General features: G+C 36.8%; 1 protein-coding gene across 1 annotated transcript in view; it reads left to right on the top strand.

The window, feature by feature from the left end:
• Tmtc3 (Transmembrane O-mannosyltransferase targeting cadherins 3) overlaps positions 1–23,951 on the top strand; it is a 53,449-nt gene extending 29,498 nt beyond the window's left edge. The window contains exon 5 of the mRNA XM_080158565.1: positions 19,141–23,951. Coding sequence (XP_080014691.1) covers positions 19,141–21,586 — 2,446 coding nt within the window. The 3' untranslated portion in view covers positions 21,587–23,951. The remainder of the gene's footprint in view (positions 1–19,140) is intronic.
• The last annotated feature ends 1,308 nt before the right edge of the window (positions 23,952–25,259 follow it).

Genomic DNA, 25,259 nt, shown 5'->3' with positions numbered 1-25,259 from the left:
AGAAGAAAACAATAAAAAATTTTGTTTCCGAATTTAAGAAAAGGTCCACATTTTGATCCTGTGAACTGTATATTGTATCTATTTATAATACAGAAAGCAGGTCAGTTGAATTTAAATTGCCGAATGTGTACACAGTTTCTCCGGTGTTTCCTCGTCCTATCTCAATATTTACTTCTAGCTAAAAAAGTTTTTTTAAGTTTGAAGCTTTTTTTTAGCTAGTAGTAAATATTGAGATAGGATGAGGAACACCGAGGAAACTGTGTACACATTCGGCAATTCAATTTCAACTGACCAGAAACCAGACTAACAAAAGAACAACAACACCACTTATTCTTCACAACAAATAATGGATCAAAAACATTTCTAATTTTCTACAATTTTTAATTTTTTTCACCCTAAAAGAAAATATTATGTGGTTTATCAATGTTTCAACATACGTCTATATAGGTTTCTAGGAGTGAAGCTAAATGTTAGCAAATGCTAAATAATAGCAAAAATGTTTAAATTTGACATCTATAACTTATTTAAAATATAAAATTAAAACCATGGAGTTTGAGCAATTAATAAAAATATTAAGGACCCAAAGTTTTTTGAGTAAACTAAAGAAAACTTGTCATTTAAACTTTAGGTATTATTACAATTTAAAGTCCAATGTACCCTCCCTTCCTCCGTAAATACCAATACATATGGTTGTGATCAGGGAAGGTTTGGGCAATGGCAAGTAAATTAATTTTACTATATACGATTGTTCAGCTATTTTCAAGCAAAAAATTGTTTTTTACACAACAATAATTCCAATGGGTACCTAAAGTGGGATGTATATACAGTCCAATGTCCTTTCTCTGTATCTATGAGCTGTGACATAACAGGCAGGGATCTAAAGGGATAATAAGACAATGACTGATAAATTGTTGTTCATCCCTAATAATTATACACAAAATTATCCCTTCTGTAGATTACAATTATTGGTATAAACGTTTGGAAACCAGTCAAATTTCAATAAAAAAATAAAAGTGTCTAAAATGTTAAGCCATTGAATAAGAGAACCTTATTGAAAAACTTTTGGGACTAGTGTAATAAACAGCCCAATGTCCCCTACACTCCCTGCAATACAGGGGACATTGGGAACCATAGAAAAACTTTTACACTCTCCCCCACCCCCTCTCCCCAAACCACTCATGAATATATTATCCCACTATTATACACTTTTTATACAAGTTATTTCAACTACAATATTTTTGTTAGTAGCGCACCTACTCTTCTACTAGGATATTCTGTTTGTCCGCAGGGGATTATTTGTAATGACAGTAAAAGGCTATGTCTTTTATTTTAAACTAGCGGCTGCGCCCTTAGCATCTAGGGGCTCCGAATCCGAAGGGGATAGTACGGTTAGAAAAATAGCATAAAACCATAATTCTGAAAGATGAAATAGCCCAAAACCATCCCGGAACTCATGTGCAATGGATAACTCAATCGGATCAGTAGTCATCGAAAACTTCAGACAAAAACCTTTTTACTTTATATAATAGGATTGGTATAAATTTACCGTTGCACCTGTTTAACATGCTTCCTCGCTGTTGGACATAATTTTCCTTGTTTTATGCTTTGTAGTACTGTAATATATTTAACTTTTTACCTTTGCTTTTTACATTTTGGATTTATAATTTTATTTTAAAGTTAAGAGATTTAAAGTAAGTTGACAAAATAGGAAAAATTGATTGTGTAGTTTTCTTACATAATTTAAAAATTTATATAAAAGTAACAGGTTCTATGTGTTTGTGAGTCTGTCTATACCGAAGGACCGTTATGGTTCTCCTTTAGGTACTGAGAAGGATTATAACTATTCTGGGAGAAAGTACTACCACCCTCTTAAGAGAAATTGTCCCTAGAGGCCTAGGCATATCTGCTAGTTTACAATATGGTAGATCAGCTAAACAAACATCTTATGGTATGAAAAAAGTGGATTAATTTAGAAAATTTTTGATCAATTATAACCTTAAAATACAAAAAAATACAGAAATTAAAGTAAAGGGGAGAAAAAATGAGATTGATCATTAAAAGAAAAATGTTAAGAGTGCTTGTTATATTTAAAAAAAAAAAACTGTGTTGGGTAGTCGGAGCTCGCAAGGGTATTGTTGGAAAATAAAGGAAACTATGAAAGAAGTGAATAGCTGAAAAGGGATTGCTGGATAGGATTAGAAAGAGAGATGATGCAGGGATAAAGGGAAATATAATATTCCTTAGTGGCAAAATATCCAAGATATACTCTAAACCAAGGCTCTGCAGCGGCTAAGCCATATTTTGGTCAGATTTAGACTTCCATATGTTTTTTTTTTAAATATTAAAGGTTGATTTTCCTGAGGCTTACAGGCGGCTGCCGAGTCCTGCTTTGAACCATGATTTTCTATCTATTGCAAAACAATAAAATTTAAAAAAAAACTCAAATATGTAGGGAGCTTCCAAAATAGAATAGAATTAAAATGGAATAGAATTTAAAAAATTATGCGGGGGTGGGAGGGTGTAGCATTGGAGAAAAATGATATTTTTTTTATAGTTAAGGCCAAGGGAATGTCAATGGTAATTCCTTTATTCCAGGAGAGGTTATACAGTTAGAGTTAGAAACAAATTTGTACAAGTTCACAAACTTATAAATTGATACAATTCAGAAACCCTCCCTTTCCTATCTTTCTCTTGCTTTTAACCCCTCTCTCTCTCTCTTTCTCTCCACCCCTCTCTCTCTCCCACCCCACTCTCTCTCTCTCTCTCTCTCTCTCTCTCATTCCCCTCTCTCTCTCTCTCTCTCTCTCTCTCTCTCTCTCTCTCTCTCTCTCTCTCTCTCTCTCTCTCTCTCTCTCTCTCTCTCTCTCTCTCTCTCTCTCTCTATCTATCTATCTATCTATCTATCTCTCTCTTTCTCTTTCTATGTCACTCTTTCTCTCCTATTTTCCTATTTCTCTACCTACCTATCTATCTATCTATGCTATATGTAATATGTTTCTGTATCGCTGCTTTAACCAAATTAATTTTCTGCCAAAAACTTAATTGACAAATTAATTGGACCGTTATCCAGGAAATCTGCAAAATCATTTTATCTTCCTGTCCTGTCTCCTACTTTATAACTTTATTTCCCCCCTGCCGCCCCTTTACGAATTTGAAATTATATTTTTAGTCGTTTGTGTCTCTTTTAAAGGATCTTAAGGAACAATTTTAAAATTTAATTTTGTTGAGTAAAATATACAAAAATATCGTTATATTTCACTTATTTTCTCTCTTCAGAGATAGACCTTGTATAAATACAGACATAAATTTATATAAATATTTCATAAGAAATGTTTCAATTAACATTAGTGATATTGAAGTCAGTCATCGAGGAAAGATAAAAAAACTACTAAATAAAATATAGCGTGATATTAAATTTTGTGTGCTTTCCACCAAAGTGCCAATTATACAATGAATCCCCCCCCCCGCACTCTTCAATAAGAATGAAGTAACCCTTTCCTTGGAGTTACACTTTTAAAAAAGTAATAAAAACAAAGAAAAACTACCTACCCCTCCCCCTTTAATTAATTTATTTTAAAATAAGGCGGAAGACAGTGGAGGTAGTTCTTTGCTCGACTAGAAACTTCGAGGGAAACCGCAAAGTTTAGTTTTGAAACTGTACATACAATAAAGTAGGAGGATAATCAAAATCTAAACATTTATCAACATGACATTGTTCAAAGACCCATGAAATCGATGCTCACAGTGTACAATATACCATCTTTGCTAACACACACACACACACATTCACACACACACACATTCACACACACACACAATCAAATCTACACGAACATATTAACCTAAAAATATTATGTCTTTTATTGTAGAAAGATTATATTAGATGAAAATATTGTGATTAAAGCTTTTTTCAACCTATCAAACAACCAAATTAAACCCTTACACATGTGCATTTTCTAATATTATGTTCTGATAAACTAAGGCAAGTGCAGAAGCTATAACCCTGCTGGGAACCTAGTTACCACTCACAACTTTACCTAACCAATACTAGTAAAACTGCCGGTTAAAGAATTTGATTGTTAATAATTTCATAATATATATGTATACTGTTGGAGGAAAAGTTGATTTTTAAAGTTATTTTAAGAATTTAAAAGGCCTTTTCTATTTTTCTTCATTTATAACATTGCGATGATTTGTCCTATTTATTTATTTAACGCAGGTCAAATAAAATAATTCGTGGAAATGATATTTTGAAAGAGTTGGCCACCGGTTTCTATATTTTATTATTTTTGTGACAAGCAGAAAGTTAATATCTTTATCAAATCATTTTCTTTTTCTCAATCCTTAATTTTTCTACTTTTTCTCTCAGTACTACATTTTATTCTATAATATTTGGTTGATTTAAAAATATTTTTAACAATTGTACAAAAAGTTAAGGATCTGAAGGGCTAAGACAATGGCAAATAAATTGGTGTACATCCCCAATGATGGCATACAAAATTACCCTCTCTGTAGATTACAATTAGTGGTTGCAACGTTTGGACACGCAATTTAATGACCTAACCAATCAAAATTCAATAACAGTACCCAAAGTTGTTGATTTAAGGAATAAGAAAACGTAATTATAAAAATTTGGGGACTAGTGTAATATACCGCCCATTGTCTCCTCCCTCTCTGAAAGTAATATATATTAAACGTTTTGTTTAAATCAAACTGCTCTAAACTAATACAAATCAAAATATGCTTATATGTAATTTTCCACATATTAAAATCCTCAGTCAATTGAGGCTGGGTGTGAAGCCTCAAGTGACTGAAGTAAGATGGAAAAAATGTTCCAATAACTTTTGAGAAAATCTGTGTAATATTGACTCATCTTTGTGAAGTTAATGTCGGGAATGTTCCACAATTTATAACATAATATTTTATACCAGATAGAATAATATAGAGAGAGGATATCAACAAATATTTTATTGAAATAATGTCTTCACTTTCATGGCCAGAATTCGGTGTTTGTTCACTGCCGCACCTAAATACCAAATCATAAGCACATAGCAGCCAAGAAGGAAGGGGACAATAGCTGTTTATTACATAAGTCCCCAACGTTTTATGATAAAATTTTCTTATTGGTTAGAGTAACAACTTTGGGGACTTTTATTGAGTTTTATTGGTTAGTTCATTTAATTGAGTATCAACATGTTTGTAATCTACAGAAAGGGGTAATTTTGTGTAGCATCATTTAGAATCTACATCAATTTAACGTTCATTGTCTTATCCCTTTATATCAGCACAAACTGCCTCCTACCCTTTGCTTTCCCTCTGATCATTAAACTAATAAATGTCACCTTTTCTTAATTGAATGGCTGGCCAGTATATTGTGGTAATCACCATCCAAGTTTATGTATCCCCATCCCTGTCCACATTCCTATACTTCTCTGGCTGAGTCAGACCTCCACTTGTAACCGCCACTATACTCCATCCTGCTGTGTTGAGGGCTAGTTGATTGTTGCAGGCCAAAGAGTGAATACTTCTCTCCCGTCTGCATTCGGTTAGATACAAGCCTATAAGTCTAGGCTGGCGGTATCTATTACGTGTTCAAGTACGTCGTTTCTTACCTAACTAAGAAACAGGACGTCCAAGCCTTTAATTGATATCATATTAAATATATCCTATAATAATAATCCCATTAATCTGCCTATTCTAACCAGTTTTAATTGCTTAATAAATGTTGTATTTTTTAGAAATACCTTGTTATATTATTGATATTTAATTGTATCGAAGCTACTCTATACTCGTATTCCAGTCTGTCTGTACATCCCCTCATACGTCATTTTGGCGCAGTCTTGTCTACCACTCAATTTTTGAGGGGGGAAGGTATAGATAATTAGCGTACAGACAAAATTAAATTGTAAAGTAGCTTCGATTGCAAAGTGAAATTAATATTTTCCTGATAACTAAGTTTATTCACGGAAACAGTTTATAGTAACAATTTGTTACAGAATATTTCTAATAATTATTTCGTGGCAAACTGCCAAATAAAGATAAAAAGGAACCCGCCTTTTATTTTCACACTAGTATTTAATTTCACACATTTCCATATTTTCTCCTTAAAACAGGAAGAAAGGGATATTCCCAAGTTCTTAAAAAAGTTTCGTGGTAGACAAAGCAGTGTTAACGAACACTACACTCCAGCACCATGACCGATAATGCCAAGAAAGGGGATAATGATAAAACCAAAAATCCGCCGCCTCCGCCGGCTCCGGCCGTCCCTGGTACCTCGCAGCAGCAGGCTGACCCGCTTTCCCCTGAAAAAATCAAAGAACTCATAACGGAAGCGTTAAATGTTAAGTTAAACGAATACTCGTCACATTATAGAGATATAATAAAACAAGAATCCGAGATTATGAAGCTCGAAATAGAAACAAAATGGGCAGGGTTTAAGGACACGGAATCACATCGTAGATTATTAGCCGACACCGACATCTTAGATCTAAAACGTAGAGTATCAAAACTCCCAGCGGACGGAAATCTTGGCCCATTGTTTGCGGAAAAAACGTTAAACGAAAGTCTTAACACGACTCATTTTAACACCATAGGTGATGATTCAATTAATGCCACTTATTATGACCGGCTGTCGGTCCAGCAAAAGATAAACGTGGTCGAATGGGTCGCCAAGGATAGGATTACAGCCCCAGGTTGTATGGCCTATTCAATTGTAGGCTTTATAGGTCCGGCGGATAATGACAATTGGATGAATGTAAGAGAAACTTCTCTAACGGAATATGAAAAAACCTTATTAGAAAGGATTCCCTTTATCCCTGATAGGATTAAGTCGTTAGAGCCCCTCCGTAGACCTACACGGTCTGCACCCAATGTAGCAACAAGACCCTCTACAAGAAACACGCCAAACACAGGCACATCCGCAACGGCAACAACTAGCGCCGCCGACGATGACTTTATTAAAGAATGCTTTATTAAGGGACAAAAATGGGATTCCGATTTTGCAAGGGATGCCCCTAGGTGGGACGGCAGGGCCGACTTTGATAATTTCTTTTCTAATATGTGGAGGGTTGCAAAGACATACAGAATCTGTGACCCAATCCTTTTTAAAGATATTTTATACCAGCGAATTTATGACTCTAGAGGGGAACGATTAGGAGACCTAATTACGCCTGAAAGAAATCAGGCCTTATCTGCCTTAAGTTATTACCTGATGATTAGGAGGCTGGTCACTCCTTTCTCGGATCCAGAAGTAGCCTCCCAGTACTTCTACAACCTAAAACAGGAGACTAATCAACCCCTTGACACCTATTTTGAAAACAAACTTAGGGTGTTCAAACTCATGAATCCTGGCCTCATACCTAAAAAGAAGTGGAAAGAATTCTACCTTAACGTTAGCAAAAATCTGCTGTATACCAACCTTGCCATGGACATGGCCAATTACGTTGAGAGTATGCAATTTTTGGACGATTACAACGCTTACTTAAATAAACTTATTAACCTCGGACAAAGATACGTTAATTGGGATGGGTCTGGTCATATTAGCAAGGAAAACCTTTCGGCTTGCTATTCCCAAGCCATGGAAATGTTCCTACCTAAAAATTCTGCGGAAACGAAAAAACAACCCATAATCAGCATTATCGAAGATAATATCCCCACTAACACGGCAGTGTATAAGGAAAACTTAACCGAAGAACCTGACGAGGTTCCCTCTTGGGTAGATCATGAGGATGATCCTATTGCTTGGGATCAAATCGAGGGCGTTATAGGAGCCTTTAATGGGAGGAGTAAAAATATTAAATGCTGGCATTGTAATATCCCTGGCCATGTAGTGCAGAATTGCAACAAAAAGAAAGCTGGGGAGCCCCCACATCCTGAGTCCCGCTTTGGTAAAACACGGAGTAAATTCACACCTAGAAAAGCTCCAAGTAATAGTAATAAAATACCTGAGCAGTATGCGCGTAAAACTATCAACCAAACGGATCAGGAAGCCAGCGAGGAATCTGAAATAGATAAATATGTACAAGCGATTGTTAAAAATCACGTCCACTAGATGTAAAAAATAAGTGGATTTATGCGATATTAATTGTCCCTATCCCAGAAAATAAAAATTTGCTGAATGAATTTCATATTTTGATATGAAAGATAAACAAAATATCCCATGCCAAGCTAAACTTGCAAATTCCTTAATATCAAATATCCCTTGCCAAGCAATGCTTTGGCGCGAAAAAATAAAACAAATTGTTATTATTAAGTCTGACTAAGCAACACAAAATAAACTCCTCCCCCTCCTTTCCCTATCCAAATGTAGCTGATACAGGAAATTGGGGGAAATAGGGAAGTAACCTGAGGAGCATTTCACATGCACTTAATATTTCCATTTTTTAAAATCTAATAGTCTTTATAAAGAAGCTAACAAGTGAATACCTATTTTCTATTTAGTAGTATTTATTTTTAATATCGCATGATCTATCTAAAATGTAAATACCGTATATTTTGAGTGTATATATATTAGAATCTAAAACATTCTAGTTCAATTTTTAACCGCTAGGGGACCTTAAGCGAATTATCTGTATATAAACAATGATTTTTGAGTTAAATCCTCAGTATCAATTTTATCTGAGAGTTGCACACTCTTAGCCTCTGATTTTTGTAGCTGAAATATTTCAGCAATTATGTATAATAACTTATTCATATGGATAAATATTATTGCATTTTGTACAGTGACAATAATAGAACTATATTTAATTTATTATGTATCCGAAAGATGTCGCCTAGAATGCTACCGCGGTCCGTATAAGTAAATAATAAGAAGGGGGGGGGGTCTACTGGAAAATCTGTATAAATACGAGCAAATTTCCAAATCTAATTCAGTTGTCCTTCAGTTCTTTGTTGTTATCATTTACTCTCTGATTTTTTGAGCTGCAATTAAGCAGCAGTTAAAAATTAAAAACTTTAATCACTTAAAACGTGATTAATAAAATCTTAAAACATTTTGATTAAATTATTTTCCGCTAGGATTACTAGCAGAATAAAATAAACATAAACTTAGTTCTATTAGCTTCCGCTAGGATTACCAGCGGAATAAAAGGTCTATATAAAAGTGAATGCATATTATTAATCAAGGCCAGTTACTATCAAAGCAGTTACTACAAACCACATCTTATTTTTGAAGCTGATATTCAGCATTAATTATACTTTAGTAAATATATAAACTTGTTCTACCCCATAGGTGGAAAAATTAAGTATAAATACTGACAATATCAGAATAATAAATCAGTCATCATTGACCCTCTTTATTATATTAGTCATATCTAATATTTTTTGAGCTGTAATTCAGCGCTAACTTTATATTATTTGATATCGTGAATCAAATACTAACTAGTAAAACCATATTTTGTATAAATACAGATATAAATCAAAATATAAGTCAGTCTGTTTTTAATGTCTTGTTAGTTGCAAGCTGAACACTTATTTTTAAGCTACTTTGTAGCCTTTCAATCTTTCGAAAACTTTTTAGTTCAATTTCATTCCGATAGGTTTTTATCATATATCCAAGTATATAAATAAGGACCCGTATTAAAGTTTAGTAGTTTCTTTAGAACTATCAACATTCTCATGCTTATTAAGAAATTTCTGGAGCTGAAAAGCGCTTAATAAAAAACTTAATGAAACCCAGAAAGTTATATAAAATTATTTTAACAATTAACCATATTGTTAAAACATTTCATTATTTGAAAAAATTCGACAGACAACTATACCTGGAACACAGGAAATCTCTGTGTGAGGATTACCATCGTCTAACCGCTGAGGTGGGGATCTTGGAAAATATGCATCTTAGGCTTCGACTAAAAATATAATTTATTTTATAATGCCTATCTGTGCAAAACTAAAAGTTCTTAATCCCGTGGGGGGGGAATTCCTGCAACACGCTTTAGTGGATACAGGAAACAACTTTAGGTCCCTTATTTCTAAAGAAATCTTAGATGATAATAAAATCACATTCACCCCTGCCAATCTTAGCGCTCTGTCTGTAGATTTAAAACCAGTAAATATCATAGGACACGTGAGTTTAAAATTCAGCTTTGATGGGTCAGATAAAATATTCGAAGAAACATTTTACATCCCTGAAACGACGTCTAAAATTATAAATCTAGGATATGAATTTCTCAAAGTTAATCGAATTAATTTGTTACTAGATAAGTTCTCCTTCGAGCTCCCTACTGGCGAGCAAATCCCAATAGAAAATTCAACAATTAACATAGTTGAAGAAAGTAAAAACATACCCTTAATTCCTACAAATAATGTTCATACGGAACAAAACTCCCTTATCCCAGGAATAAATTGGAGTAACCAGGGGGGGACTGGGACATTAAAACAAAATAAAACATGCGTAAAATTAGCAAAGAAAACAACATTCTTGCCGGGGGGGAATACAACAGTGATAACAATACCTATCCACCAAAAAAATAGGAAGCTGTATATATCCCCAAATAATTCTAAAATGACAAGCCATAACGGCTTGATGCTTATGGAGGGTATTTATAATGTAAATGAGAAGGGAGAATGTTGGGTAAATTTTGTCAATTTAGCAGGAAAAAATATTACCTTATTGAATAACGTTAAAGTTGGATATTGCTTTGAATTCGAATCAGATTCCCCAAATTCCTGCAATAAAAGTATTAATCAAATAAATGAATTGTCAGGAACTACACTTCTTAAAAGAATTAAATTCATTAAAGAAAAATTAGACTTAGAAAATAGTGATCTTATCAAAAATAACCCAGGGATGAAGGAAAAGGTAGTAAAATTATGCCTTGATCATTTCGATATATTTTTGGCTGACGATGCCGATATCGGTAACTGCGATCTCTTACAGTATAAAATAGACTTGATCCCCGGGGCTAAACCTATTAAGGCTAGAAACATTCAATTAAACCCATTATACGAAGCCAAATTAAAAGAACAAATTGAAAATTGGCTAAGGGGGGGCGTCATTGAGGAGGGCTACAGCGAGTGGTCCTCCCCAATCTTTGCGGTAAAGAAAAAACCAACGGCTGGGGGGGAAGGCAAGCTTAGGTTCGTTATCGATTTTCGTGCGCTTAATAGTGTAACACGAAAAATTAATTGGCCCCTTCCCCTGATTTCTAGTAATTTAGAAAAACTAGGCACTGGCAATGTATTTACCACCCTCGACTTGACTAGCGCATTCCATGCGCTAGCCATTTCGAAGGAAAGTAAACACTTGACAGCGTTCACAGCCCTTAACAGGCAGTATCTTTTCAAGAAACTGCCGTTCGGACTGTGTAACGCGCCAAGTGTTTTCTGCCATTTGATGGACAGAGTCCTAACCCTTATCCCTGGCTTATACGAATTTATAATTTCTTACCTTGATGATCTTATTATATTCTCAAAGAATGTTGAGGAACATCTGAAGCATCTCAGAAAACTCTTCGGAGTCCTAAAAATAGCAAAACTTAAGTTAAATCTAGCCAAATGTAAATTTTTCACATCCGAATGTACATATTTAGGTCATATAGTCAGTTCCCAAGGACTTAAAATGAACCCCGCATATTTAGAACAAATTAAAAATTGGAGCAGGCCCAGGACAGGCAAGGAACTCCAGCGTTTCCTGGGCTTCTCCAATTATTATAGGGCCTATTTCCCATCCTATGCGAAAAATTCTTGTACTCTAGACGAACACAGAAACGATAAAGTTATCGAATGGACCAATTCCCTATCAAAAGATTGGGAAAATTTCATAAATATGTTCTCGAATTCTATAAGTAAAGGCTATCCCCAGTGGGATAATCCTAACCCCTTTATAGTAGACGTAGATTTTTCTACAAGTTATTTCGCTGGAATTCTCAGCCAAAATCAAGGGGGGGAAGAAAGAATTATTGGAATATGTTCCAAAAAATGTAACGGGGCAGAGAAAAATTATCCAAGTTATAAAGGCGAATTAGCATGTCTAGTATTTGTTCTTAAAACCTTTCTTCATTATTTAAGATTTAGAAACTTTATTGTGCGTACAGATTCGATTTCCTTAGTTCATTACAAAAAATGGCAAAAAGGAACAATAAATGGTGTAACTCTGAGATGGATTTTCTTTATCCAAAGTTTTGACTTTACAGTAATTCATAGGAAGGGTAGGGACCATTGCAATGCCGACAATCTATCTAGAGGGCAATTTTTATGCAAAGAACATAAGGAAACCGATTGTGAAAAATGTACTAGCTCATTTACCTTGGATCCTTATGAACAGGATTGTCCATACCAAGACCAGATTTTTGAGTTACATGCGGCTTCGGAAGTCGGTGTGCACAATGTCTGGCAATCTGAAACACAAAAAGATCAAGTATTATCTGAAATTCGTAGGTGGATATTCGAAAAAAAGAAGTTGTCGAGTTTTGAAAAAGCTGAACTAACCGGCCGGAAAGAGGTCCTTTTTAAATTAATAGAACATTTATACGTTATGGAAGGACTTCTAATATTTAGACAACCTCTTAGCAATGGAACATTCATTGAAAGACCCGTCGTACCCATTGGATTATATAATAAAGTTTTTGAATTAGCACATAATAATAGTATAGGTCACAAGGGGGTTAACGAAACAATACGCAAGATAAATGAAAGATTCTTCCTTATAGGAATTAATAAGTTTGTCGAATCACGCATCAAAAATTGTATTACCTGCCTAAGAAAAATAGGGCAGGTACCTAAACACAAACAACCTATCACCCATTCAGCCATTAGTCACGAGATTTTTGGCCAGGTATCAGTAGACCTTATCGGTCCTTTAACCCCTAACTATTTCCAAGGACAACATGTCCGTTACATATTTATCCTAGTTGACCTATTCTCTAGGTACATAATCGCCCACCCCATCAAGGACGCCACCGTGGAAAGCACGGTGAAGGTCATCCTTGAACAGGTGGTACCCACCTACGGCTTATTTCGGTCATTGAGGAGTGACAGGGGAACAAATTTTACTGGGGAAGTTTTCAAAAAAGTTATGGATGAACTAGGTATCGAAACTAAACTTATTCCCCCAAGAAACCCTAATAGTAACCCATGTGAAAGGCATAATCAAAGCATTTATGCAGGTCTAAGATCCGATGACCGATTCGAAAGTAAAGACTGGGCAAGAAAATTAGCTTTGACCACTTTTGTAATTAACTCTAGTACGTCTAGAAGAACGGGGTATACGCCATATTACCTTATGTTCGGCAGACAACCAACTCTCAATCTCGATTTCTTTTCTCCAATCCTGCAGAAAAGGCAGGACATTGACTGCAGGTCTTACTTAAACTACCTAAAAAATTTGGAAGAAATTATTGCACAGGTTTCCAAAAAATCTAAAATCTATTTAGAGTTTCAAAATAAATCTAGGAAGGCTTCATCTCCCCTTTTCGTTAACGACGTATGCTTTGCATTTTTTAACCTAGTCAAGATAGGGGTCAGTAAAAAATTGCAATCTTTCTATGGGGGTCCTTTTATTGTAACAAAAAAATTCTCAGAGGCCCTTTTTGAACTCAGTCCCTTTGGATCAAATCCAATAAAATCTAACCAAGTTGTCAGTAGAGATAAAATACGAAAAATAGATTCTAAAGTAGAATTATTGGGGGAAACACTTTCCTTTAACGTCTTTCCAATTGAGGAAATTGTCCCGTCTGAGGAAATAACCTTGACCATAGATAATACCGGGCAAACCGAAATAAACGATAATAAAGGTATGGAAAATGACGATTTTACCTACCTAGATAACGATGGTGACGATTTTATAGAAGAAAACCCTGAAACTAGTCAGGACTTACCCCAGGGGGAGGTGGATTGTGATGGGGGAGGGGATATAATGGAAAAAAACTCACCATTTGAGCCACAGCCCAAAGACCAAGAACCCCCTGGCGCAGATCGGTCATCCGGTCCTCACATCCACGTCGAAAATAGTTTCTTGGAAGAAACCGTCCCGTCCGAGGCTTCTTTCTTCGCACAAAGACCCAAACAATCCAGCCCTGAAAAGGTTATTAATGTTAACAAACAAAGCATAGTACCCAAGTATATATTAGAAGAAGAAAGAAAAACTAGGTCACAAGGGGGGGATAACCGCATACATGTCCAAATCGGACTGCATAATCCAATTAAAAGGAAGAAATAAAATGTATATAAAATGTATAATTATATAAAACCAAGGTGGCAAATGTATATAGCTTAATCTACGTATGTATAATAACGAAAATAAACAAAAAAAAAATATATGTTAAAACTAACTAATTAACATATTTCAGAGAAAAACGAGAAGCATAAAAATAAAATGCAGCATCATTTGGCAAAGGCACCAGGAGCTCGAGGTAAATTTATTTTGGGATTCTTGGGGCTTTTTATTATTTTGGCAAAATCAAATGCGTCCGAAATAATACAAATAGATGCGACTCAATGTGTAGCAAACGAAAATCCGCGTTTGAAAATCTCTGAATGCGCTGCGTTTCTTAATATTACCAATATTGAACAAAAACAATTTCACCTGCTTCAAAAGGTTGAAAGAAAAATTATACCTGGAATTCGTTGCCACCTCCGAACCAGTACTCATTACTGGTATTGTGGCAGATATAGCCACATCCACCTCGCTGCTCCAGCACTCGTGGAGATACCGAGCCTCGTAACTTATGAAGACTGTTACACCATGTCCAAATCTAAAATATTTAACTTTGAAGGAAAATCAGTCTCAGTGTATGAACACCAAATGTCATACACGCGTTTCCTGGTAAACGGGACGCTTACTTACCCCAACAACCTCCTTAACGGCATCGACCCCGCCTGCGAAGGAAACGGCGTAACCATTAACGGCATTTTTATCCCTGGGACATTTGAGGAAAAACAAATAGGGGTCCAGGCTGAGCCTGTTGAATTATTACAAACAAAAGCGGGCTGTTACCTGGGCAGTCACTGGGTGGGAAACAATTGTTTAGATCACAATCTTAGAATAGGCTACGATAGAATTATCTCAGATGATAAATCTGATAGCGCACAAAAATTCACTTCTCCTTGGCGAACGGTAGACATCTTTAATATTTCATTGTTTACATTTGAAGGAGAACAGGGTGCCCAAAAATATCTAGTGATCGATCCCCAAATTACGCTAGCGCTAGAACTTAAAGATAAAAAACATTTTGAAAATCTAATTCCCGAATTATTTTATTACAAAACTAATATTGATAACTTAATGGTATGGTTCACGAATTCTATAAAACCATATTTCCCACTTTTAAACGCTAAAGAAAAGGATGACATGTTACCACTAGAGATTTTCTATTCCTACCAACAATATAATAAATTAATTGTCCCCGAAACTCGCTGTTTACAGAACCATTTTCTGTCTAAAAGTAGCATTCAGACTCATCGTAAAAAACTAGTTAGGGCGCTCGGTGAGCTGGATTTAGAAATACAGTGCGATAGTCTTAAAATCAATGTTTCTTTGGGAGAAAATTTACCCTGTTTTGTGGATCATTTCTCGGTTTCAATCAATAATAAGACTATGGGAATATCACCATTTTCACGCCGATTGGTTAACATCACCCATTTAACTCCGACTAAATGTTCCGAAAATCCAATTTTCTTACATTTGTACCAAGGAAAATTCCTTGGGAATCAAGGGCAGGGTATGCAAATACTCAATGTAAACCAATATCTTATGGATAAACCGATTAGCCTATTTCTTTATCATTCTTGGCAAAGCCTAGAAAAAACTAATTTCTCAGAAAGTGCCGAGGAATTATACCTCAGCCAACTTGCCGCAGACTCCAATAATTTTGAAGTAAAAATAACTGACTCCTGGTTTATTCAAACGTATCATAAGGTGGTTGATTTTCTATCTAGTACTTGGTATCATATAGTGCTTGTAGTAGCAGCCATCCTTACAGGAATAGGGTCGTTATTATGCGTCGCTTTTATCATTTACATATTAGCCTGCACCAAAATTCACGCGTACAAAGAAGGAGGTACGAGTGAAACACACGAATTGCGGGATTTTACAAATAATGGGGAAAACTAATCCCCAAAAACGGACGACCTGTATCAGACATATATACCTATAAGATTGTCGTCCCTAAAGGTCGTCTTTGTAAAAATATTTCCTTATTCGTTATAAGGAATTAATGACCCTTGATTTTAAGTTTATTATTTTTATTTTAGGACATCCCAGGCGGAATTTTTCAAGGGGTTTTCACCACTCCCATGGGGCCGGTCACTCTTCATACCGTCGAGAATATGAAGAGGCACCCTTCTACAATGAAGAGGACTATTATTACGACAGCAATCATGGCTATCCCCAGGGCGGCCCTGAGGAAGCCTACTATGAACCTGACGAAAACAGGTATCAGCCACGAGTAAAACCGCCACGCAACCCTGAAAACCTCAGTGAACTTCAATGCGTCTCAAGATCGATCCACGTCTACCGCACCGCGAGAAAAGAGGTTCCAAAGGAACTCCTTGAATTGCAAGAAAAATTGCGGCAGGCTAAAAATTTAGAGGCCAACGAATATTCCGATAAAGCCAGGCCTAGGGCCAGGCCTCTAATGGAACAAAATAGGGGAGGGGAACCGCAAAAAAATCGGGTGGAATCGCCACCAAAACGTAGTGCCTCACCTGAATTGGAGGTAGTCGCCGTAAAATCAGCCCCAAAAGCGGTAGAAAAACGTCCGCCAACACCAACAGGTAGCGGCGGCCCAGCAGCCAAGAAGGCTAAGGTGGAAACTCAACCGCCTCCATTACCCCCTAAAAAGAAAGAGACATTAGCAGAAAGCAAAATTGAGCCTAAGGCTTTTTGGGTGACTGCTGAGGAATGGAAAAAAGTCCTATCCTCCACTGTAAAAGAAGCAATGGAGGAAGCTCTTCTCCCTTTCCAGAGAAGTCTGGAATCTAAAATTGCTAGCAATGCTTCATTTGTTGAGAAAGCATATATACAACATGGCAAGCGCCTTATTGAAATTTCCGCAGAATTACTGCGGAACCGCAAAACTTTGCGCGAAAAAATTCGCACTGTCTCTGAGGACTCGACCGTTGAGTTAAAATCACAAATGACCACGGTCATTGAGGCCACTAGTCGACTGTTGGACCAAAACTCTGACAGGGTAATTAAATATATCAATACTCGTTGTAATATTATGAATGTACCTGGGCAGAATGTGGCAACCATAGAGGCATCCCTTCCCACTGGGGACGTATCCCGGCCAGATGATGATGGAGTTGAGCTGATTTCTCACTATGGCGGTTCTGAGTGCTCTGATGAGTACAGGCCCACTGATAGAGAAGGCAATCCAGAGGTCCTGGATCCTGCAGAGGAAAACAGTGACACAGAGCTCGATGCTCAAATCAGTGAGCTCTTTCCATCTGGAATTGATCTACCTGTTAATCCGCAGGCTGGCGCTGCCTCTGAAGATCCAGTAGCCACGGCTCCCTGTGAGGGCGTGTTGGCCCTCCAGAATGCTGTTGCTCCAGAGCCTCCAGCAGCTCCAGAAGATCCTACTTCCTTAGAACCCAATCCTGTTGATATCGTAGAGAGGGCTATGGCTGCAATCGAAGAACCTGCGAGTACAACAGCAACCCGCAGAAGCAGGCGTGCAGGTCAACTGTGAGGGAATATTCCATATTCCCTCAGAAGGGGGCGAGTGTGGTAATCACCATCCAAGTTTATGTATCCCCATCCCTGTCCACATTCCTATACTTCTCTGGCTGAGTCAGACCTCCACTTGTAACCGCCACTATACTCCATCCTGCTGTGTTGAGGGCTAGTTGATTGTTGCAGGCCAAAGAGTGAATACTTCTCTCCCGTCTGCATTCGGTTAGATACAAGCCTATAAGTCTAGGCTGGCGGTATCTATATTTCCCACGTGTTCAAGTACGTCGTTTCTTACCTAACTAAGAAACAGGACGTCCAAGCCTTTAATTGATATCATATTAAATATATCCTATAATAATAATCCCATTAATCTGCCTATTCTAACCAGTTTTAATTGCTTAATAAATGTTGTATTTTTTAGAAATACCTTGTTATATTATTGATATTTAATTGTATCGAAGCTACTCTATACTCGTATTCCAGTCTGTCTGTACATCCCCTCATACGTCAATATGTACATTTTAATTGACCAATGGCAGGCCAGTATGACGTCATTTTTTATTGGCACTATAAAAAGCTTCACGACGAAAAGAAAAATGTTTAAAAAAATTTATCTTGATTATTATGAAAAATTAATTCAAGGAGTGTATTCATCCCCCTCTCTCCCATCCCTTTTATATTAAATTAAAAAGGTATCATCTTTTACAGTTATATTATTTTTATTTGTATAAAATATATTTAATCTAGTTTTTATTGCAAGGCATGGGAGACATTTACTTCTCTGCCGCACTACCAATTTAACAAGGATCTAAAGGGATAAGACAATGGCTGGTAAATTAATTTACTTCCCAATGTTGATACGCAATATTACCCCTTCTGTAGATTACAAATTTTGGTTAAAACAGTTGGACACTCAACTTAACAAACCAACTCATTTAAATTCATTAAAAGTTTCCAAAGTTGTTAATCCAACGAATAAGAAAACGTTATTATAAAACTTTGAGGACTATTGTAATAAACAGCCCAATGTCCCCTCCCTCCCTGACAATTTAATATCAACTAGATTTATGCAACTATAATACACAAAACTTATACACACACACACACACACAAACACACACACACACACACACACACACACTGACAAAAACTCATAAAGTACACACACACACTGAAACGCAGGTACACACAGATGTGTGTGTCATAAAAACTTTTCATTTGAACATTTTATTTGAGTACCTTCTCTTGAAACATGATATCTAGAATTCATATATTAAAGGATTTCACTTTTTATACGTAAAAAAAGATAAAAAATTAAAAATAACTTTTATTTCAATTAACATATCTTTTTTAAAACAGCGCTTATTTCTTCTATTTCTTTTGTTCGTTCGTCCGACCGTCCGTACATCCGGGTACCTTAGGAAAGTTTATATTTTTTTCTGTTGATAGAACCTTTAAAAAATCTAATAAAAATGTTAGAATGTCTTTTTCTGTAATTTATTCTAAACCTTTATTTTTTATTTCAGAGACCTGCGTCCTCACGTACCTGTGGAGAACTTGTTCCACAATGATTTCTGGGGGACTCCCATGAACAAGGAGCAGAGCCACAAGTCCTACCGGCCCCTCACAGTCCTAACCTTCCGCCTCAACTATCTGGTGCACGAGCTGGCCCCCCTTGGTTACCATCTAGTCAATCTGTGTCTGCACACCGCAGTCAGTTTACTCTATCACTCGCTGTGCTGTTCCTTGCTATCACGGCCAGCTGCGGCACTTGCCGCACTGCTGTTTGCTGTGCATCCGGTTCATACAGAAGCAGTCACTGGTGTTGTTGGCCGGGCGGAACTGTTAGCCTCGTTATTTTTCCTTTACGCGCTGCTGCGCTATCAAAGGTTGTCAGCGGAACGGCGACGCAGCGGCGGTGTCGGCTGGAAGGGCCTAATGCTGGTGGCCATCCTTGTGTCAATGTCAATGCTCTGTAAGGAGCAAGGTATAACTGTGATAGCTGTGTGTACTCTTCATGAAATATTTGTTAATCAGAAGCTCTCTCTGCGTGATATCGTAGTGTTTAGTCAAGTCATAACCAGCCCGGGTGGTGCTAGTGGAAAGGGTGGCAGCAGTTCTAGTTCTAGTTTGTTACCGGTATCCCTGCGCCAAGCTGGACAACGGATAGCCTTCCTTGGAGTCACGGGCCTTGTGCTGATGCTTTTTCGACTGCGCATCATGGGCTCCCAATTGCCAGTCTTTACTAAATTTGACAATCCCGCGGCGGTGGCCGAATCTCCGGCCCGCCAGCTCACTTTTAACTACCTGATCGCAGTCAACTCGAAGCTATTGCTGGCGCCGGTGGACCTGTGCTGCGACTGGACCATGAATACAATTCCGCTAGTCGCGTCACTCGGGGACCCGCGCAACCTTGCCACAATTGTGGCTTTCACGCTGCTCGGCCATCTGGCATATCGCGGCCTGTTAACTAACCCCCACCCCGAATCTTCTGTGATATTGACAGGACTGGGCCTCCTTGTGTTCCCCTTCATCCCTGCCTCAAATTTGTTGTTTCCTGTTGGCTTTGTTGTGGCCGAGCGAGTGTTGTACCTGCCCTCCATGGGGTTTTGCCTCCTTGTTGCCTTTGGTTGTGATAAAATGTTTCGGCGCAAGGGACCGGCAATCTGGCGATATTTATTAATCATTGGAGTTACAATCCTGTTGGCCTCGCATTCCTGTAAAACTGTTTTGCGCAACCTTGACTGGACCAACGAGTACATGTTGTTTAAATCAGGACTCAAGGTCAACTCGGGTAATGCGAAGTTGTTCAACAATGTCGGCCACGCTTTGGAGGCCCAGGGCAAGTATGAAGAAGCTCTGGATTATTTCAATGCCGCAGTTACCGTACAGCCGGATGACATCGGGGCACATATCAACGTTGGCAGAACATACAATCACATGACTAAATTTGACGAGGCTGAGGCTGCCTATCTGAAGGCTAAAAGTCTGTTGCCCCGACCTAAACCTGGAGAGACATATCAGGCGAGAGTAGCGCCCAACCATCTGAATGTGTTCCTAAGCCTAGCCACCCTCATATCTAAGAACGGCTCACGGCTGGAAGAGGCAGATTTGCTGTACCGCCAGGCCATATCAATGAGGTCAGACTACACACAAGCCTACATAAACCGTGGCGACATCTTGCTGAAGCTGAACCGGACCAAGGAGGCTCAGGAGGTGTATGAGCGAGCTCTGTTTTATGACAACACCAACCCAGACATTTACTACAACCTAGGTGTTGTGTTGATAGAGCAGGGAAGACACAGTCAAGCCCTTGCCTACCTAAACAAGGCCCTGGAACTAGATCCCGACCACAGCCAAGCTCTGCTTAACTCAGCCATGCTAATCCAAGAAACTGGAAGCTCCCACCTGCGACAGACCGCCCTTGATCGGCTGCACCGCATGGTTGACAAGGGCCACACCAATGAGCGCGTTTATTTCAACCTTGGTATGCTCTCAATGGACGAGGGCGATGCTGTCCATGCTGAACTTTGGTTCCGTAAGGCGATTGAGCTTAAACACGACTTCAGAAGCTCGTTGTTCAACCTGGCTCTTCTACTTTCTGACAACAACAGGCCTCTAGAGGCTGCACCCTTTCTGAATCAACTTATCAAATACTACCCCACTCACACCAAGGGCCTCATCTTGCTGGGCGACATCTACATCAACCATCTGCGTGACCTGGACGCTGCCGAGGACTGCTACACAAAGATCCTGGACATGGACCCGAACAACGTGCAGGCCATGCACAATCGTTGCGTTGTAATGGTTGAGCGCGGCCAGCTGGGTTCTGCTCGCACATGTCTGCAGAAGGCTCACAGTCTGGCACCACATGAAGATTACATAAGAAAGCATTTAGATATTGTTGAGACAAAGTTGAAAGAGGCGAATTCATCAACCAACCCAGCGTCGAGAGAAAAGAAAACTAAATAAGTGTTTTATTAGTTGCTTTAATGCTTACTTTTTGGTCTTTAAACTTTTATTTTAACCTAAAGATATGATATGTTGTATCATATGTATTAATATAATATTTGTATGTGTGTGTGTGTGTATGTGTGTCCATCTGGTTGACAAAGGAAGAACCATTGTCAAACCTGAATAAGGAAAGGAGTGAGAGAGAGAGAAAAGCAGACAGTAAGAGGGGAAAATAGCACATAAATGATATTAAGAATATTCTAGAAAAAAAGCAAAATAAAAATAGCAATTTTTTAACTTTTTAAAGCTTAATATTTCAATTGTTTTTTTTTTACGCTTCTTTGTAATTAGGATGTAGACAAGTTAAATTAAATACCTTCATTCGTTTAGGTCACTTAGTAGGTCAGATTAAATTCAGAAATTCTCACTGGCTATTTAAGAAAGGGTAATCACCATCATGCAATTGATTTTAATGGCTTTTTTACGTCCAAAAAACATGCAAAACAAATAAAAATAATTAGAATAAAAATTTCCTGATTGGCCATTTTTTGTGAATTTTTTTTCTGTTGTATTTGTACTCACACTGCAGAGATTGCTCCCGTTTCCGGTCACATCTGTGCCGGAGTACAAGGACGGAAGATATCCGGAGCCGGAAACATTATCACATATACACACACACACATTCATATACACTCTTATGTACCCTGTTAAACTCTGCTGTTGTTGTTAACATAGTCGCAATTTTATTACTAGAAAGACATAAATGGTAGATACAGGTTTTTAGTAAACATTAGAAGCAGCTTATAGGGCATAATAAAAAATGACGCCATGCAACAATGCGTATGACCAATTATAGGTCAGAATACATTGTAATTGACCAAAGGTAAAATGTATACTGGCCTATCATTGGTCATTTTTTATCATATGACGTAATTTTTATTAGGCACTATAAGCTGCTTCTTAAAAATACAATGTCTTTAATATTAAAAACCAGATTTACTTATAGTACTTTATTTTCGATAAAAAATGATATTAACACAATATTTCTAAGTTTAACAGGATGAATAATATACATATGATATCATATATTACCATCTATATGGTCAAAATAAACTGAAGGGTAACCTAAAAATAAATTGTAATTATTTTTTTCTATCTAGTCTTTCACAAGAGTAAACACATTTGGAGGCAGCCATTATTATTATTATTCTTTTTTCCCATTATTTAGGAATACTTCTTCTTGGGTTATTGATGATTTCCGGGGATAACAATATAACAATATGCTCTTTTATTCTTTATATTCAGAAGTGTCTTTTTGTTCTCATTATTACAAAAATTTTCATTTAATCTTCATGTTTACACTTAAAAACTAGGACATTTTTATCAATATATTATTTATCGTTGCTTTAAATTTGCTGCTATATAAATGCTTAAATGTTCTGTTAGGATCATGTCTTGAAGACGAAGTAACATCATACTTGCTCTAACGACACTACATTTTAACGAAACAGCTTATAGTGCCAAATGACGTTCTACTGGCCTACCATTGCATGGTCAAATAAAATCATATTGGCCTATCATTGGTCATTTGTATTGTATGACGCAATTTTTCTAAAAGCACTTTAAGCTGCTTCCATTTCAAGCTATTTTAAATTAAAACGGGAATTATAAAAACCATCATTTCTAAGAGCAAATCCCTATGTTATTATGTTTACTGTATTAAATGTGCCATGTTATCTGTAGTGTTCCACACCACACCTAGATTTATTATTTTAAACACCAATGCAAACAAAAAATGCAGAAACTAACTCTTATTTAAAAAAGGACATAGTCCTACAAAAAAATGATTATTTGCAGTCTTTTTTTGTTGCAAAAGTATGCTTAAAAGAAACTTATTTTGTTCAAAACTCATAACATTCTACACACAACCATTGAAAAATTAATTTTTAAGTGGAAAGGATTTTTATACCTACCTATTATCATCCAAAAAAATATTAACACTTTTTCCCGAATCACCTCGAAGCTGATTAATATCCGGTGTATTAGAACCAGTTCTCAGCCATACTGAAAAATTATGTCTAGCATCGTATTATACCAGTTTTCTACGAATATGAAAATGTATAATCATAAGATTACAATCAGTTTTTTTAGCCTGTGCCGTCGGCATTTGGGGGCTAAAAAAACTAGTTTTAATCTTATAATTGTACATTTTATATCCGTTGAAAGCTGTTTATAATACGATTCAAGAAATAACCATTCCTTCAAAAAAAATTAAAAATAGCTTTTTCTTCTATAACTTAAAAAGTGTGTCTATTTTTCTGGACACTGTTAGTGTTAGTCCTCTCTCTCAGAGTGTCACCTTCAATAAAACTCTTTTTCTTACACTTCCCACCCACTTTATTCTCCTTACCCCCCGACCATTTATCTGGTTAAACTTATATTTACTCAGTTTAGCAAAACATTTTCTGAAAAAAAACATTCATATTTTTTCTGCGAGTAATTTCGCCTCAAGATAAATGAATCCTCCCTTCCCCCCGCACAATAAAGAAAAAAATCCACCTCGAGATATTTAGCCTAAAACCTGCCCGGTGCTAGTTTTAATTGCAGACTGATCATGCCAGCCATTTACGAGATCTTACTGGACACCTAAACCAACCTCTACAGTATTGTAAGAACTCCCCCGTGTCAATGTTTGTTATGTTAAGGATAGGATAATAGGATGGGGATACAAACTTTTCCACAACAATTTTTGTCACTAAACTGGGGTCTCTTCGTGGCGGGGACATATTTTCATAAATAGTTTAATATAAATGTTGTGTGTGGCGTTTGTTATGCATGTTATTGTACATTAAACAGTTTCTTTTAGCCTTATATAAAAGTAACTGGATGTCTGTCTGTGTGTACCGAAGGATCTCGCTAACCGCTGAACCTCCATGATTCTCCTGTACAATGCAGCTTCTCATAGGTTCTAGATAGGTTAATGACTATTTTGTGGGAGGGCACCACCCTCCCAAGAGAAATTAAAATAAAAGAATTGAAAGGTAGGAGCAAGGACGTCCAATGGGGGGGGGGGCTTGGGCGCCCTTAGGTAGAATGGTCGACTCCCCCCTCCCATACAGGCCTCTAGGTGCGTATCCGCTAGTATTAAACACAAGAGTTATATCTTAAAGGATCTGCGTTTAAACCTCAAGAAATTTTGACCGTTTGGCATCGCTTACAATCGCATATAAAAAAAACTGAAAAATACACAATGCAAAATATAGTCAAATAATTTTATTTTTGCTTAAATTATGTTCAAGCTTAAATCTTTATTTCTTATTTAAAATTTATGATACTTAAAAAACAATGCACTTAATATAATATTACAATATGCTACATATCAATTTAAATTCTTCTTTTTTTTTGGATTATTGTTGTAAAAAATTAACCATGTATAAATAACCAGAGAAAAATACCAGTCAGATATTGTTAAACTGTATTTATGTCGAAAAAAATATGTTTCATGTTCTTATTGTTAAATTTTGCTGTTAATTTCATCTTTAATTTGTCAAATAGATTTAAAAAAAATAATTAAATTTAAATGAATAGAAAATTTTTTTTTATTCTCATTTAAGTCAGATTTCTATGAATTTTTAAAACTTTTGCAAATTTAAAATAATGAAGTTCTTTATAGTGCCTAAAAAAATACGTC

Source organism: Acartia tonsa, chromosome 4 (assembly GCF_053477335.1).
Source record: "Acartia tonsa isolate MP-2025a chromosome 4, ASM5347733v1, whole genome shotgun sequence".
Classification (NCBI taxonomy): domain Eukaryota; kingdom Metazoa; phylum Arthropoda; class Copepoda; order Calanoida; family Acartiidae; genus Acartia; species Acartia tonsa.
This window is presented reverse-complemented; position numbering and strand designations above follow the sequence as displayed.